This window comes from Chiloscyllium plagiosum, unplaced genomic scaffold, assembly GCF_037043375.1.
Source record: "Chiloscyllium plagiosum isolate Xiang-an unplaced genomic scaffold, Cpla_swu_hap1 HiC_scaffold_1, whole genome shotgun sequence".
Lineage (NCBI taxonomy): Eukaryota > Metazoa > Chordata > Chondrichthyes > Orectolobiformes > Hemiscylliidae > Chiloscyllium > Chiloscyllium plagiosum.
The window spans coordinates 45356079-45374484 of NW_028270139.1; the positions used below are offsets into that span (position 1 = coordinate 45356079).

Here is an 18406-nt window from a genome sequence, read left to right on the forward strand (position 1 = left end):
AGTCAACCAAATGGCCATTTTTGAGAGAAATAAAGAAACAGTCTTTGTATTCTGTGCAACATTATCGTTCATACTGTTTGCTTGAGTCCTTGAAAGGATATTGAATAGGAATTTAGAAAATATCTTAATTTGATGCAATTTGTCTGAAAATGAGCAGTTTTTATTTTATTATTGTGAAATAATATGCATTTTTAAAAGAAAATGTAATTTACAAATGTAAAGATTCGGATTGCTATATCTAATAAAGTAGATATTTATTGCTCAGAATGTTACATCATGTCTTTGCCTGCTGTTTTGCAGTTTCTATTAGTCAAGCACAACAAAATAACGTGAATGGATCAGTTGGAAGAAGTGCATTGCTCCCATGTTCATTCAAGTTCATTTCTGACCAATACACCAACTTCAGTTGGTTGAAGAACAATTCATTATTAATGTACGGAACCATTGGCAATTCTGAAGTCAATGTTCAAGATGAAACTTATCAAAATAGAGTTCAACTGCCAGAAAATTCTTCATTTGTGAATCTCTCTCTCCTAATCACTGACCTGAAATTAAAAGATTTTGGAATATACAGGTGTGAGGCATATAGTAAGAACCGAAGTGTTAGATCTGAAGAGACCTTCCTTACTATAACGAGAGGTAAGATATCAAGATATCAAAAAAAAATCAAAGTTTCGAACTTACAATTTATTTTACCATGTTTTATTGCAAGTGTGAGAATATAGCAGCATCTTAAAATTTCTAACTGTTAAAGTTAAAAAAGAATTCCATTGAAATATGATATAATAAAAATCTTTTTAAAAGAAGCCATACTGGTTCCTTTTATGTTGGAGAAGCAACTTTGGTGTCGAGGATTTATATGGACTCTCTGTGATATATTTTAGTTAAATCCTGCACCAGCATTATTATTATTATTATTATTATTGATGAAGGCTTGAGCTATGACAGAAGGTTGGATAAGGTGATGGTGATTTCCTCAGAGCAGCAAAGGTTGTGAGGGGACCAGATAAAAGTCTATAAGATTATGAGGGGCATAGATAGCATGGATAAGAAGGCATTGTTCCATTAGCAGGAGGACTAATACTGAAGGGTCATGGATTTAAGGTAAGAGGTAGAAGACAAAGAGGGGAATTGTGGAGATTTGTTTTCATCCAGACAGTGGCGGGAATTGGGAACTCAATTCCTGAAAGGTGGTTGAGTTAGAAACTCTCAGAACACTTAAGCAACATTTAGATAGTCACTTGTGTTGCCATAGCCTCCAGGGTATGGGCCAAGAGCTGGAAAATGGGATTAGTGTTGTCAAATCTTTATTAACTAGTGTGGACACAATGAGCTGAATGGCTTCCTTCTGTTTTGCAAGCATCTTTAAGCAGGGATAGTAGACATTTGTTGATTGAAGGAGGCGTGGTCAATGTTCCTAGTCAACATCATTGGCAAACAATTTCATACTTGTGGTGGACCAGCTCAAATGCGTCATGGAATCTGTGTCATCACGTTATTGTAGAAACACATTTGTCGAATAAACATATTCACATAGGTTTCTTTCTCAGAAAGAATAACAAACTAAAAGTTTATGATGCACTGTACTTTGTTTAAAGAAAGCAAAGTTCTGTGGATGCTGTAAATCAGAAACAGAAACAGAAATTGCTGGAGAAACTCAGTACGTCTGGCAGCATCTGTGCAGAGAAAGCAAAATTAAATATTGGGTCCTGTGAGCCTTCTTCAGGATGAAAGTGAACTCTGCTTTCTCACCACAGACATGCTGAGTTTTTCAAGCAATTTCTGCTTTTGATTTATTGGTCAAATGTTTGTTTCTTTCAATGTTGTTAAATACCTCTCTTATTTCAGATGCTGTTTCAAAACCCATTGTCAGAATTCTTCAAGGTCAAAATATTACTGATGAAAACAGAGTCGTATTGAAATGTGAAGTTACAAGTGGCTCCTTACCTATCAATTACATGTGGCACAGGAAGGCCAGTAAAACAGAAAAAGCCAAAAGAATAAGACATTATCAACAAACACTGGAGCTCAATCCTACAATGAAGGAGGGTCGTGGCTTTTTCTTTTGTAAAGTCAGCAATAATTTTAGCACAGAGAAGAGCAGCCTAGTGAAAATTCCAGTATCTGGTAATTTGCCTTTTCACTATTGTGAGTGTATATTGACATGTTTTCCAGATAAGTGAATGTTGCGAACAATTGCTTAGTTAAGATTTATTTTTGCAGATTCTGCCACATCCTCAGTGGAAACGACTCTCAACATGCCAAACAATACTAGCACTCCCAGAATTCCATGGCTGGTGGTTGTTATTACTTCAGCAATGGTATTATTCATTGTTTCCATAATCTTGGCAACAATAAGGATAGTTAAGAAAAAGATGAAAGGTAACTTATGTACAATAAATGTTATTAAAATTGTACTAACAATGTAATTTATCGACAGATGAGTGCCAAAATTAATACGTCTAATTGTGTCCTGTTTAAGGATTTTACTACTTAATATCCAGCAAGGATTCTGTAAGTGACTTCCTAAGAAAGTATTGGGATTTGCCTACAAAACTATATTGGCTACACTTGACAACAAGTAAAATGTTTGCTGTTCAGCACTTGGGGCAAGAAGAAACACCACCACCACCAAACCATTTCCTCATTCCTGAAGAAGGGCTAATGCCCGAAACGTCGATTCTCCTGTTCCCTAGATGCTGCCTGACCTGCTGCGCTTTTCCAGCAACACATTTCCATCTCTGATCTCCAGCATCTGCAGACCTCACTTTCTCCGCAAGAAGAAACATACAAACATATGAAGAAAACAAAGAATTGCGGATGCTGGAGATCTGAAACAAAAACAGAAATTGCTGGAGGAACTCAGCAGGTCTGGCAACATCCATGGGAAGAAAGCAGAGTTAACATTTCAAGTCCAGTCAGAACTCTGATGAAGAGCGACCAGACTTGAAACGTTGACTCTGCTTCCTCTCCATAGATGCTGCTAGACCTGCTGAGTATCTCCAGCAATTCCAGTTTTTTTTTTCACAAACGTATGAACAGGAGCAAGTGGAGGTCATTCAGCCCTTTGAGCCTGTTCCACCATTTTTTACGATCAAGGCTGATGTGTTTTTGTTCCGAGTTTCACATTTCCATTGATCCCAAATGACTTTTGATCCCTTTGCTCAACAGGATCTATTTATCTCTGCCTTAGAATTCAATGACCATCTCCTTCCATCATCACCTTCTGAAGCAGAGAGTTCCAAAGTCACACAATGCTCCAAAAGAAAAAAATTGTGGATGTGGAGGGTCCTGAATAAATGCAAATTAGTCCTTACACTATTAGTTTATTTTATTTAGGAGTATGAAGGGAACATAATGGAAATACTCAGCAGGTCTGACAGAATCAAAGGAGAGAGAAAAATAATTAATATTTCAGGACTCACTTTATATAAAACTTTTTGTTGTGGTTCTGTTCACCGAGCTGGGAATTTGTGTTGCAGACGTTCGTCCCCTGTCTAGGTGACATCCTCAGTGCTTGGGAGCCTCCTGTGAAGCACTTCTGTGATGTTTCCTCCGGCATTTATAGCGGTTTGAGTAGTGTACAAAATCCCATGCAAGGACTGCACAAAACACTACATAGGACAAACAGGAAGACAGCTAACGATCCGCATCCATGAACACCAACTAGCCACGAAACGACACGACCAGCTATCCTTAGTAGCCACACATGCAGATGACAAGCAACATGAATTCGACTGGGACAACACTACTATTATAGGACAAGCCAAACAGAGAACAGCCAGGGAATTCCTAGAGGCATGGCACTCATTCACAGATTCAATCAATAAGCACATCGACCTGGACCCAATATACCGACCGCTGCAGCGGACAGCTGGAACTGACAACCGGAAGTGGCAGATTCAAACCACTATAAATGCCGGAGGAAAGATCACAGAAGCGCTTCACAGGAGGCTCCTAAGCACTGAGGATGTCACCTAGACCGGGGACGAAACGTCTGGAACACAAATTCCCAGCTCGGTGAACAGAACCACAACAACGAGTACCCGAGCTACAAATCTTCTCCCAAACTTTGAATAAAACTTTGTCCTTGTGGTGTTAACTCCACATCACTCTTTATAGATTCTGCAAGGCTTGCTGATTTTTTGAACATTTTCCATGCTAATTTCAAATTCTCAGTATGCGTAATATCTTATTTTTCGTGTTGTTGTTGTTACAATTCCACAGCAATTGCCAATGCAGAATTGAAGTCATGTGCATAATGTTTCTTCCTATAAAATTTGTTGCGCTGGAGAATAAAAACTCAGCAAGAAAGATCCACCCATGGTTTACTACAAAGTTAAGAATAACATTAGATTACCAAACAAGTATATTGCAAAGCACACCTGAGAACTTACATTGTTATAGAAATCAGTAAAAAGTAAATATTAAGGAAAAGAAGTAATGTATAAATTTATCAGAAATATAAAACCAGACTGTAAATGTTTTTCAAACTATGCAAGGAGGTGGAAAATAGGTAAAATAAATTGCCTTGCCGGCAAATTAAAGTTTGGGGAATGAAAAAATATCAGAGGTATTGAACAGATATTTTGTGCAGAAATGTTACAAATCAGGAGTGAAAGAACAAGAGTTAAGAGCTTCAAATTATTAATATGAGCAAAAAAAGTTGTTTTGGAGAAGCTTAAAGCAATAAAAGCCAATGATTTATGCCCTTGGAGGTAGCTTAGAGATATTGGATGCACTGATTGTGATTTTCTAACATTCCCTATATTCCAGAATAGTCCGTATATTCTAGAATAGATGCAATGAACTCAAAGCCAGTAAAAACAGCAATGCTATTCAAGAAAGCAGGAAACCAGAAAACAGGAGCCACAGGCCAGTTAGCCACATGTAAATTTGTTTTTGTGAAACTACATATTCACGTTTGCAGATGACACTAAAATTGGAGGTGTAGTGGACAGCGAAGAAGGTTACCTCAGATTACAACGGAATCTTGAGCAGTTGGGCCAATGGGCTGAGAAGTGGCAGATGGAGTTTAATTTAGATAAATGCGAGGTGCTGCATTTTGGGAAAGTAAATCTTAGCAGGATTTATTCATTTGATTGTAAAGTCCTAGGGAGTGTTGCTGAACAAAGAGACCTTGGTGTACAGGTTCATACCTCCTTGAAAGTAGAATTGCAGGTAGATAGGATAGTGAAGAAGGTGTTTGGTTTGCTTGCCTTTATTGGTCAGAGAATTGAGTATAGGAGTTGGAAGGTCATGTTGCGGCTGTACAGGACATTGGTTACACCATTTTTCGAATATTGCTGGTCTCCATCCTATCGGAAAGATGTTGTGAAACTTGAAAGGGTTCAGAAAAGATTTACAAGGATGTTGCCAGGGTTGGAGGATTTGAGCTATAGGGAGAGGTTGAATAGGCCGGGGCTGTTTTCCCTGGAACGTTGGAGGCTGAGGGGTGACCTTTTGGATGGTTTATAAAATCATGAGGAGCATGAGTAGGGTAAATAGACAAAGGCTTTTCCATGGGGTCGGGGAGTCCCGAACTAGAGTGTGTAGGTTTAGGGTGAGAGGAGAAAGATATAAAAGTGACCTAAGGGGCAATTTTTTAACCAGAGGGTGGTACGTGTATGGAATGAGCTGCCAGAGGAAGTGGTGGAGGCTGGTACAATTGCAAAATTTAAAAGGCATCTGGATGGGTACATGAATAGGAAGGATTTGGAGGGATATGGGCCAGGTGCTGGCAGGTGGGACGTGATTAGGTTGGGATATCTGGATGGCATGGACGGGTTGGACGGAAGGGTCTGTTTCTGTGCTGTACATCTCTATGACTCTATGACTTCAATTCCAAAGTAATTAATGGAAAATGTAACATTTAGGACTAGAATAACTCTTTTTTAAAAAAGGATTTATTTGTTCATGAGTTGTGGACATCACTAGCAATTTGCATACCTAAAACCACTGAAAATACTGGTGGTGAGCTTTTTGTTTGAATTGCTGCAGTCTGTGGTGTAGGAACACCAACAGTCCTATTCAGAGGGAGACCCTGCAACACTGAAGGGAAGGCAATCTAGTTTCAAGTCAGGATGATGTGTGGCTTAAAGAATATGCAGGTAGTTCAAGAAATTCAAGGAATAGGCTAAATAGTATATTGTTTTTAAAGTTAGATTCTCAACCATTACAATTTGAAAGTGATCAGATTTCTTTGAGCACACATAAAAAGAAATATTAATGCTTGCATATGAATGAGCAGCATGGTATATTGTTTCCATGAATTAAAGCCCCATTTTTAATCTCAGATTTGCAATGCTGTTTGGTTTTATGAATATTAATGTTTCTCTCAACCCATTTGCCAAAGTCACCTCAAGTGTTTTGTTTAATAATTTATGTAATGTATAATGACAATATTATTTCCAACAAAAGTCCATTGATTTAGTGAGATTTACATACAGTACATCAAGTTTTAGGTGGCAGCCAAAATCAGGATAATTCTTTGGTTTTATGATAACCAGCATCACATTAAAAAAAACACATTAGAGAAAAAAAACAGAAGCTTGGAGGCAATACACAAATCCTAAAAATGTTTATGATCTTTGACTTATTATAGAAAGACAACAACGAAGTTCAATTTTCCTTGTGGAAAACCAGAAAGATATTGCTGTACAAACCAATGAAGAGGTAAATCTCCATTTTACACTTCAAAAAACAAATTTTAAAAAAAATTGTATTTGCGCAAGAAGTGTTGCTATTTGTGCCGTTTTCTTGTTTCTTTTCTTGTTTTTTTTCCTCCCATTCCTTTTGCAAAGGTTGCTGATTGTGGCTGGGCATGTAGCCAGCATCTGAACAATACCGTGCCCTGGAGACTATTCTTCATTCCTAATTGCCTAGGCCTTAAATTTGGAAGCTTCTTCTCTAAGAGTCTTGCCTCTTACTCCTCCTTCAGGATGCTTCTTAAAATGTAACCTCTTAGACAGAGTCTTCCTCATGTATCATTTTATCTCTTTATGTGACTTGGTATAAAAATATCGATAAGGCTTTTATGAAGGTGCTGTGCATTGGTGATTGCATTAATTTTAATTGTGAAGTTGAAATTGCTCAGTCTTACTTTCCAGGGACCCAGTCAGAATTTTGTCCATGTCAATTGTTACACCAGCAATTCCCACTCCAGGTAAAAATCAGAGCTTCATTGCCCAGGGCTCACATCAGTAACTTGCATTTATATAGCCTCAAGAACACTCTACCCTTAAGGGCAGTGGAAGCTGGTTCAATAAATAAAGTGAAAACAAAGGAGATTACAGCGAAGCCATTCAGCCCATCATGCCTGTGCTTCAGTTTGACAAAGTAACCGTGCTTCAACCTACATCACCACCTTTAGTCTGTGACTCCCTAAGTTCTTCATCACCATGTATGTTTACAACTCACTTTGAAGTTATACGTTCAACCAGCTTCTGCCACCTCTTCAGGTCGGCTGTTCTGAATCTCAACAATTCTGAGTGAAAAGAAATTACCCCTCATCTCCCCTGCAGATTTTTGGCAATGATTTTAAATCTCTGCTCCCAGTCAGTTGACCAGAGGAAACTCTTATCTACTCTTACAACATCTCTCATCATCTTGAATACCTCCGTGCTTAACTTTTCCTGTTCCAAGTTGAATTATTCTAATAGCTGTAACTCTTCCAACCTCACTTCAATATCGGTTACGAACATCCTGGATAAACCACCTCTGTAGTAAAGGGGCTTGACAGGGCAGATGTAAACAAGATGCTTCCACGAGTAGGTGAATCTTGAATCAGGAGACATAGTTACAGAATAAAGGGACACTCCCTTAAAACTGAGATATGAAGGAATTTCTTTACTCAGAGGACTGTGAATGTTTGGGATTCTCCAGCTCCAGAGAGTTGTGGTGGCTAGACCACTGCAAGTATTTGAAGAGGAGGTAGATAGATTTTTGAAATATCAGGGAATTGAGGCTGAACTGGGATGAAAGAGGAGACAAGGCCTTGGCCAGATCAGCCAAGACCTTGTTGAATGGCGGCATAGGGTTGACAGACTGAGTGATCTACTCCTGCTCATATTTCTTATGTTCTTTTGTAACCTTTCTGAGGCTTTCCTTAACTGTAGTATTCAGGAAAATCCACAATACTGCTGATCAGATCTACATGCTTTTTGAATTATTTATTGAACCAGCTTCCACTGCCCTTAAGGGTAGAGTGTTCTTGAGGCTATATAAATGCAAGTTACTGATGTGAGCCCTGGGCAATGAAGCTCTGATTTTTACCTGGAGTGGGAATTGCTGGTGCAACAATTGACATGGACAAAAATCTGACTGGGTCCCTGGAAAGTAAGACTGAGCAATTTCAACTTCACAATTAAAATTAATGCAACACCCATATAATTATCATTGCATAATGAACTTTAGTTTATGGATGAGCCTTCCCTCTCCTCCTGCTTATTCAAAGGTTGCAATCTCTAGATTACTCCCAGTGCCACGTGTTCGTGAGTACAGGAATAGGCGAATAGGAGAAAATTCACAACCTTTAAAAATTACTTGGAGGAGCATTTGAAATGGCATACTATTCAAGGCTATGGACCAAGTGCTGCTAAGTGGGACAAGTATGGATTTAGAATAGTTTTTGTCTATGCAAACTCAATTGGCCAAAGGGGCTCTTCTTAATGTATGATTCTATGTTTTTGCAAACACCTTCGGCTGAATCTTACCATATTTTGGCAAAACATAATTTTGATGGTTGATAAATGTATGGCACAAGAGTTGGTGCAGGAAGGAGGGTTTTAGATTCCTAGATCACTTGGACCATTTCCAGAGAAGGTTGGACTTCCACAAATGGGGCAGTCTGCACCTGAACCAGAATGGGACCAGCATCCTCGTGGATGGGTTTGCTTGCACTGTTGGGGTGAGTTTAAATCAGCTCAGCAGGGCATGGGATACAGTGTTCATCCAATAGGGACATAGCAAACTTTAGTAAAGAAACTAAGGCAGAGGGAGTTCAACCATTCTGAGTTTCAAGGGAGTAAAGCAAGGCTGGATGACCACCCCTTTAATTTATTTAGTACTTACTGTATTAGTGGTCAGACGGATGAGATAAGGGCACAGATTGACATGTAGAATTGTGATGGTGTTGCCATTACAGAGAGGTGAGGGAGGGGCAGAACCTGCAAGTTTATCTTCAGACAGGAGAGGGGAGGATGTAAAGTAGAGGTGATATTGCATTATTAATTTAGGGGTCAGTTACTGCTGTAAGAAAAGATGATATCTTGGAAGAGTCTTTCAATGAGGCTTTGTGGGTAGAGCCGAGGCATAAAAAAGGGACAGTCACATTGCTGGGAGTGTCTTATACACTACCAGTCAGTGGACAATGAAAGAGCAGATATATAGACAATTCATTGAGGTATGTAAATGCAGTAATAAGGTAATTATGTTAGGGAATTTCAACTTCCCCAACACTAATTGGGATAGTCAAAGTATAAAGGGTTTATAAGGACCAGATTTCTTAAAGTATATTCAGAACAGCTTTTTATATTAATATGTAGAAGGTCCAACATGGGCCTAATTCTGGGGAACGAAACCAGTCAGGTATTCAAGGTAGCAGCGAGAGAGTATTCTAATGACAATGACCACGACACTAATTGTTTTGGAAAAGAAAACAGTAGTCTGTAAAAATGGATTTTGGATTGGGGGCAAGTCAGATTTTATTAAAATAAGGCAGGATCAGGCCAAAGTAGAATGGAATATATACAGCAGAACACTGGGGCTTGGGGGATGTTGGCAGGGGGGGGGGGAGGTGGGGGCCTTCAAATTAAATTTGGCAGAGTACAGGCCCAACATGTTCCCTTCAGGGTGAAACGTAGGAGCAACAAGCCCAGAGAACCCAATATGTCTAGGAATATTCAGCATGGATCAGGAGGAAAAGAGAGACTGGGATATTACCTGAAATGAAACAGTTTAGCTATGAAGAGAAGTTAGATAACCTCAGATTACTTTCTTTCGAGCAGAGAAGGCTGAGAGAGGATGTGATAAAGGTGCACAAGATTATGAAAGGGTGGATAGACAGCAGCTGTTCCTCTTGTATGAAGAATCGATATTAAGGGGCATAATTTTAAGATGAACTGTAGGAGGTTTAGAGGGCATTTGAGAAAGAATTATTTAACCCAGAGAGTGATAGGAATCTGGAATGTGCTGCCTGTGAGGGTAGTTGACGTGAGAAAATTCACACTTTTAAAAATTGACATGACACTTGAAATGACATACCATTCAAGGCTATGGGCCAAGTCCTGTTAAGTAGGACAAGTATAGATTTAGAATAGTTTTTGTCTATGCAAACTTAATTGGCCAAAGGGCAGTTCTGTAAGTGTGGTCAATCCCATGTCCTACACCAGTTTCAGTTATATGTTGAACAAATTCCATACAAACATATAGAGTCATCGAGATATACAGCATGGAACAGACTCTTTGATCCAACACATCCATGTTGATTAGATATCCTAACCTAATCTAGTCCCATTTGCCAGCACTTGGCCCAGATCCCTCTAAACTCTTCCTATCCATATGCCTTTTAAATGTTGTAATTGTACCAGCCTCCACCACTTCCTCTGGCACCTCATTCCATACATACACCTCCATCTGCATGAAAAAGTTGCCCCTTGGGTCCTTTTAGATTTTTCCCTTCTCACCCTAAACCTATGACCTCCAGTTCTGGACTCACCCACCCCAGGGAAAAGACCATGTCTATTCACCCTATTTATGCCCCTCATGATTTTATAAACCTCTATAAGGTCACCCCTCAGCCTCCGCTGCACCAGGGAGAACAGCCAAAGCCTATTCAGCCTCTCTCTGTAGCTCAAATCCTCCAACACTGGCAACATTCTTGTAAATCTTTTCTGAACCTTTTCAAGTTTCCGATAGGAGGGAGACCAGAATTGCACTCAATATTGCAAATGTGGCCTAACCAATGTCTTGTACAGCTGCAAAATGACCTTCCAACCCCTATACTCAATGCTCTGTTCAATAAAGGAAGGCATACCAAATGCCTTCTTCACTATCCTATCTACCTGTGACTCCACTTTCAAGGAATTATGAACCTGCACTCCAAGGTCTCTTTATTCAGCAACACCCCCTAGGACCTTATCATTAAGTGTATAAGTCTTGCTCTGAATTGCTTTTCCAAAATGCAGCACCTCACATTTATGTAAACTCCATCTGCCATTCCTCAGCCTATTGGCCTATCTGATCAAGATCCCGTTGCACTTGCAGATAACCTTCTTTGCCATCCACTACACTTCCAATTTTGATGTCATCTGCAAACTTACAAACTATATCTCCTGTGTTCACATCCAAATCATCTATATAAATGATAAAAAGCAATGGATCCAGCACTGATCCTTATGTCACACCACTGGTCACTGAAAAGCAACCCTCCACCACCACTTCTGTCTTCTACCCTCAAGCTAACTCTGTATCCAAATGGCTAGTTCTCCCTGTATTCATGAGATGTAACGTTGCTAGGCAGTCTACCACGAGGAACCTTGTTGAATGCCTTACTGAAGTCCATATAGATCACATCCACTGCTCTGCCCTCATCAATCCTCTTTGTTACTTTTTAAAAAAAAATCAAGTTTATGAGACATGATTTCCCACTCACAAATTCATGTTGACTATCCCTAATCAGTCCTTGCCTTTCCAAATGCATGTAAATCCAGTCCCTCAGGATTCCTTCCAACTTGCCCACCACCGATGTCAGGCTCACCGGTCTATAGTTCCGTGGCTTTTCCTTACCACCCTTCTTAAATAGTTGTACCATGTTAGCCAACCTCCAATCTTCTGGCACCTCACCTGTGACTATTGATGATACAAATATCTTATCAACGAGCCCAGCAATCACTTCCCTATATCTGTGCTGAATCTCAATAACCAATATTTGTCTATTTGATACATATATTAATGTGTCCAGCAATCATTTCTCTCTCCCAATTTGATGTCATCCATGAATGTCAAAGATAAGGCCCAGGTATCTTGCAAATTCCGTTGCACTGATTCGGCAGGAATTCACATAAAGTTTGAACTTCCAGTGGGTAGCGTCAAAAACCTTCCAAAAGATCTCCAACTCTGAGTTGTGAACCTACTATACAGCACTACTAATGGCCCAATCTCTGACATTTGCCAAACATCTGATCCAACCACCCCAACATCTGATCCAGTCCTACGCACCCGATAACCTATGCCCAATCATGCCTCAGATATCTGATCACCCTCTTGGGCACCCAGATGTGTCACCCCTCACCAAAACCTGAACTCCATATGCACCCCAGTCTGACACCAAACCACTCCCTTCCTAGGACATGATTAATCGCACTCTGATACCTAAACCATCTTACCCAATCACCCACTAACCTGTCTCTACCATGTAAGTTTTCATAAGGCATTAATTGGGCAGCATTGGCCTTCTCTGGGGCTAAGGACCCCAGATACAGGAAGCAGGCCATCCTTCATGAGCTTCTGGATGGCCAGACCGGAAGCAATGCATCACTCAGCAATGTCAAAGGGGGAGCAATAGCATCCAGTGCATCCAAGCAAAGTCCAGGATCACCACCAGGGGCATGGCTAGGTCATGTGGGATGAATGACGACAGGGGAGGTGGTTTTTGCCAGAAAATGCAGATCATTCTATTAGGTTTCACTTCCAAACACTATATCACTAAATGAGGTATAAATGCTGTCTCCCGACGTCTACTCTTTAGACTTCCCACTTAGGGAGTCTCTGAAAGGGTTTCAGTTGGAATGGTGGGAAGACATTTCACAGGCCTTCTCATAGCTAACAGTCATGGCACAGGTATTGTTTTGGGAGAGCATTAAATTCCATTTATTATCTAAGAGTATCAACATTTCAAAATTTATAGTAGAGCACTGCTGAGCCACTTTCCAAGGAAAAAACACTCCGCCTGATAATCCTTTACAATGTGTGTAACTTCTTAATTCTTGTCTCAGAGTTGCAAATACCGTCTGCACCCACAAGTGCCTTTATTTATTAAAAATCGTCCATGGCAACAGAACTTGTACAGTACTGCAAGTAAAATCTAATGAAAGCTTTTGATACACTTCACCCAACTCCAGCATTTTTCAATTTTGTCCTGTGGTGCTAAATCAGCGTGCTTGGCTTGTTTTTGCTACAGCCTTATTAACTTGCGTCATAAATGATTTATATGCTTGCACTAGTCCCTTTGCTTCTCTACACCATTTAAAAATTCTATTTCCAATATGTGCCCTTAATTTTTCCTTTCCAAAAGACAGCTGAAAATTTATTTGCTAAGTTTATTAATATTCTAAATATTTTATGTTTGATATTTAAGATTTGTAAAATAGGTTTAAAAATAATGAAATGAATAATCTCCCTATTCAATGATTTTCTCATTATAAAGGATTTGAAATCGCAAGAATTTTGGCAAGAAAATAGTGAAGTCACTTATGCTACCATTGACCACACTAGACGATTGTCTAGGCCACCAGTCAAAGCCAGAAACAAATCAAATCAGTTTACGGAAACTGCCTCAGTGGTGCATCAACCATATATGAATTTCCATGTAATGTACTAAAGTGAAGACGGTCACTGTAATGCAAACGTGTATTACAAAGGGCCTCACTTACATAGTTACAACACTTTAAAACTGTGGTGTATTTTCATGCATTTACTTTTGCTGAAATAGTAAGCCATTAAGAATTAAGTGTTTCATGTAATTGCTTCAGTTATCAAAAATCAGTGTTTTATTTTTTAACTAACAAAGACCAGGTAAGATATTAGATGCTAATTGAATCAGTCTATATATTTTTAAGTAGCAATTTTACCACGTGACAAAATATTTCAGATATTTAAGATTTGGGAGAAATTTACAACTTTACAGGAATTTATGATCATTTCTGTAAGGTTAATAGGACCTCAAAGAGAATACAGCGTAACAGTTTGAGTAAAGGAGCTTGTTGTGACGGAAACAGCTCAAAATCTCAAGATATTTAATAGATCATAAAAACAAAGTACTTTTGTTAATTTTCTGTACATGAAGACAAGTTAAAACTCCTTTCTAGAAATCCCTCACACTGACATTACATTGTCAGCTACATTTTAAGTAAATATTGGTATGTTCTCTTTACATTTTTAAATAAATTACCTATGAGTTCTCCATATACAATAGGGAATTGACCTTAACATTTAATATATATTACAAAATATGTTGAAGATCCACTTTGAAATGTGGTAGTGCAAATTTTTTACACATCATCCATGTATTATGCTGTAAATGTAATATGTTGTATTTTTTAAAAAATGTGCGCTATTTCAAGAAAAATATGAACTCCATGCTTTAGAGATCCATCCCTGGGTATTCATTGCCAGTAATTTTACATCTAGTTGATCCTATGAAAGGCAAATTTTTTTGAATACTATGAATGTTCATTCTTGCTGTGAAATTTTATTTATACACCACTTGTATGACAAGCATGATTTGATGCATTCATCTATATTTGAATATCAATATATATTCAAATATTTGAAGAGCTCAAAACCTAGCTGTTGTAAATGGTTTCCTTTTGTTTTGAGAGATATATGGAATTCCAAGCTGAGGTTCTTAGTCAAAAGCGTTGAGATTATCTTTTCTCTTTAAAGTTACTGTTTTACATTTATAGTACTGGACAAAACCAGAGTTTAGTTGAGATAAGAACAGTATGAGAACCGCACAACAGATCTCACCACTAGATAAGGAGCTCCCAATATTGATGACTATCTTACTGTGTTTCCTTTTATAAAAATGTTCACAAGTTTATCAAAATACGTCAGGAACATGATAAACAAAGTGCGCATAGTACCATATATTACACAAGCTTGCAAACATTAGATGCATTAAAATTAACCTCAATACAGTCTTTGTCTAATTAACAGTAATTGCACCTTAGAAATTATTTCATGGTGTGAAGTGGTTCCAGGTGTATCTGCATGATAAGGCACTATATAAACAAGTATTTTCTTTTATTATAAACCATTTGTACATGCTCAATGAGTTTTATGTGAATACAAAATATTTTGGTCACCCATTCCAAGGATGTAACATATGGAACATTAACAAGAGATGCACATTAAATGTACAGTATATTGTCAATAGTTGTATCCCTCAGTTGCTTATTCTCAGCAAACAATTTTTGTCAATTAAATAGGATTTGGTAAAAATAAAATACATTCATAGAATGAAAACTTTGTACTTAAAATTGCAAGTTACAACAGGTAAAAGCACGTTAACATTTTCGTTACCATTTCCCATATACAACACAAAATTTTAAGTACAGTAAAAAAGACAGTTTCAATCTATCAATACTGACTTCACATGTTTCCCTTGTGTTACTACAACAAATATAACTTAATTTATAATATACAATATACAAGACAGCTTAACAATTTTGTTCAGCCAGACTAGCAACATCTAGCATTCTTAGTTATCGCCTTGTTCTCTTTGGTGGCACTTCATTTTTTTGCTGACCCCTTCTGCGTTCTCCTGGACTGGCTTCTCGTTTGCGTCCTTGTTTAGCCACAGGAGATAGCTGACTCCTTGATCTGTGAAAAACACAATCCAATGATATACAGTAGATGTACAGTCTTGGATCAACACATTCAGTTTAAAATTCTATTCTTGATTACAATTCCCCAAAGGTCATTATAATGTGACTCAAATTATCCTTTGTGGCTTTACAGCCAAATCAGTGGGGCTTAATTTGATTCACGTAAACAGACGAATTAGAAGCAGGCACAGACCCCTTGATCCTCCTCTGCCATTCAGATTACTTCGTTTCTTTCCCACTTGAGAATCTTTCACCTCTTGTTCATTGAGAATATATCTATCCCTGTCTGAAAAGTATTCAACAACTTTGCTTCCACCACCATTTCAGGAAGACCGTGCTGTCAGAGGAAAAAAGAAATTCTCACCTGTGCCTCAACCTTAGATTCTAGATTTAAAGTAATAGATTCTCCCACAATACATGCCAAGACTCCACACAATCTTATCGGTTTAATAAAGTCACCTCTTTTACTCTTCTAAACAACAACAGATACAATTGTAGTTTGCTCAAACTTTCCCTTTATGGCGAATCCACTAATCAACTGTTTCCATCATCAAAGAGGGTAAGCCAAGATGGAGGACGGGAGAGCGAGAGCGAGAGAGCGAGAGAACGGGAGAAAGAAAGAGAGTGTGTGTGAGAGAGAGAGAGAGAGAGAGAGAGAGAGAGCGAGAGAGAGAGAGAACGAGAAAGAAAGAGAGTGTGTGTGAGAGAGCGAGAGAGAGAGAGAGAGAGAGGGAGAGAGAGAGAGGGAGGGAGGGAGAGAGAGAGAGAGAGAGAGAGCGAGAGAGAGAGAGAGCGAGAGCGAGAACCTGCACAGTTACTGCCTTTACTGTTTCTGAATTCATGTGTCGCTGGACATCGGAGTGCATCTGGGAACATTAACAAACAGTGAATTTCACAACTAATCTTGGAGGAACCGGTTTGGGCGAAGTTCACAACACAGAATCAGATAAGTTAATTGTTGTTTTAAGTCTGTCCAAGAGAAAAGCTGTATTAGTGAGTGCAGTGGGTTTTTTCTTGATTATATGTTTTTGGAAATAAGTCTCTTGATTAAACTTAAAATATAAGCCATAGCTATTAATTTAACCAGGTGCAGTGTTTTGTAGAGGAATAAGAGTGTTATTTTCTGGGTCTGTAGATTGTGAAGGAGCAAAAATGGCCTTTAGTAGAGTGATATGTACTTCTTGTCAGATGTGGGAGTTTAAGGGTTACTGCAGATTATATCTGCCATAAATGCTGCTGGATGTGAATCTTATCAGATCGAGTGGATCAGTTGGAGAGACAGATAGAAGCGATGAGGAATTTGCAACAGCAACAGTATGTGATGGATGTCAGTTATAGGAAGGGGGGAAAGTCTCAGATACAGTCACATAGATGGGTTAACTCCAGGAAGGGTCAGAGAGGTAGGCATCTAGGGCAGGAGTCTTTTGTGGATATACCCTTTCAAACAGGTATGCTGTTTTGGAAAATGTAGGGGGTGATGGATTCTCAGGGGAACGTAGCACGAACAGCCAAGTTTCTGGTATTGAGACTGACTCTAATGCAACGAGGGGTACGTCGGCTTCCAAGAGATCAATTGTGTTCGGGGATTCTGTAGTCCGAGGTACAGACAGACGTTTGTGGCCAGCAGTGAAAAATCAGAATGGTGTGTTGTTTCCCTGGTGCCAGGATCAAGGATGTCTCAGAGAGGGTGCAGAATGTTCTCATGGGGGAAAGGGGCCAGCAAGAGGTCATTGTCCACATTGGAACCAACGATATAAGAAGGGAAAAAGTTGAGATTCTGAAGGGAGATTACAGAGAATTAGGTAGAAATTTAAAAAGGAGGTCCTCAAGGGTCGTAATATCTAGATTACTCCCAGTGCTACGAGCTAGTGAGGGCAGGAATAGGAGGACAGAGCAGATGAATGCATGGCTGAGGAGATGGTGTGTGGGAGAAGCATTCACATTTTTGGATCATTGGAATCTCTTATCGGGTAGAAGTGACCTGTACAAGGAGGACAGATTGCAACTAAATTGGAAGGGGACTAATACACTGGCAGGGAAACTTGCTAGAACTGCTTGGAAGGATTTAAACTAGTACGGTTGGGGTGGGGGGGGGGGGGGGGGGGGGTAGATTGGTGGTGGGACCCAGGGAGATAGTGAGGAAAGAGATCAATCTGAGATTGGTACAGTTGAGAACAGAAGTGAGTCAAACAGTCAGGGCAGGCAGGGACAAGGTAGGACTAATAAATTAAACTGCATTTATTTCAATGCAAGAGGCCTAACAGGGAAGGCAGATGAACTCAGGGCATGGTTAGGAACATGGGACTGGGATATCATAGCAATTACAGAAACATGGCTCAGGGATGGGCAGGACTGGCAGCTTAATGTTCCAGGATACAAATGCTACAGGAAGGATAGAAAGGGAGACAAGAGACAAAGAGGAGTGGCATTTTTGATAAGGGATAGCATTACACCTGTGCTGAGGGAGGATATTCCCAGAAATACATCCAGGGAAGTTATTTGGGTGGAACGGAGAAATAAGAAAGGGATGATCACCTTATTGTGATTGTATTATAGACCCCCTAACAGTCAGAGGGAAATTGAGAAACAAACTTGTAAGGAGATCTCAGCTATCTGTAAGAATAATAGGGTAGTTATGGTAAGGGATTTTAACTTTCCAACTGGGACTGCCATAGTGTTAAAGGTTTAGATGAAGAGGAATTTCTTAAGTGCGTACAAGACAATTTTCTGATTCAGTATGTGGATGCAAAACTTGACCTACTCTTGGGAAATAAGGCAGGGCAGGTGACTGAGGTGTC

The 18406-nt window shown here is 39.2% G+C and overlaps 2 protein-coding genes across 2 annotated transcripts in view; one reads left to right on the forward strand and one right to left on the reverse strand.

Annotated features, from left to right (window-relative positions):
• The first annotated feature begins 327 nt into the window (after positions 1–327).
• LOC122555034 (uncharacterized) lies at positions 328–14385 on the forward strand. The gene is made up of 5 exons (XM_043700656.2): positions 328–639; positions 1849–2127; positions 2224–2382; positions 6605–6675; positions 13427–14385. The coding sequence occupies exons 1-5, from the start codon at positions 432–434 to the stop codon at positions 13598–13600; spliced, it is 891 nt and encodes a 296-aa protein (XP_043556591.2). The 5' UTR covers positions 328–431; the 3' UTR covers positions 13601–14385.
• Positions 14386–15007: 622 nt separating this feature from the next.
• Positions 15008–18406, reverse strand: part of bod1l1 (biorientation of chromosomes in cell division 1 like 1) — a 67312-nt gene continuing 63913 nt past the window's right edge. Inside the window, exon 15 of the mRNA XM_087986573.1 lies at positions 15008–15603. Coding sequence (XP_087842699.1) covers positions 15486–15603 — 118 coding nt within the window. The 3' untranslated portion in view covers positions 15008–15485. The remainder of the gene's footprint in view (positions 15604–18406) is intronic.

Bases quoted from the DNA above. Each gene is read 5' to 3' on its own strand.
- LOC122555034 (XM_043700656.2), top strand. From the start codon at position 432: ATGTACGGAACCATTGGCAATTCTGAAGTCAATGTTCAAGATGAAACT. The intron at 2,128-2,223 runs GTAATTTGCCTT...TTATTTTTGCAG, and splicing joins AGTGAAAATTCCAGTATCTG to ATTCTGCCACATCCTCAGTG. The intron at 2,383-6,604 runs GTAACTTATGTA...GACTTATTATAG, and splicing joins AGTTAAGAAAAAGATGAAAG to AAAGACAACAACGAAGTTCA.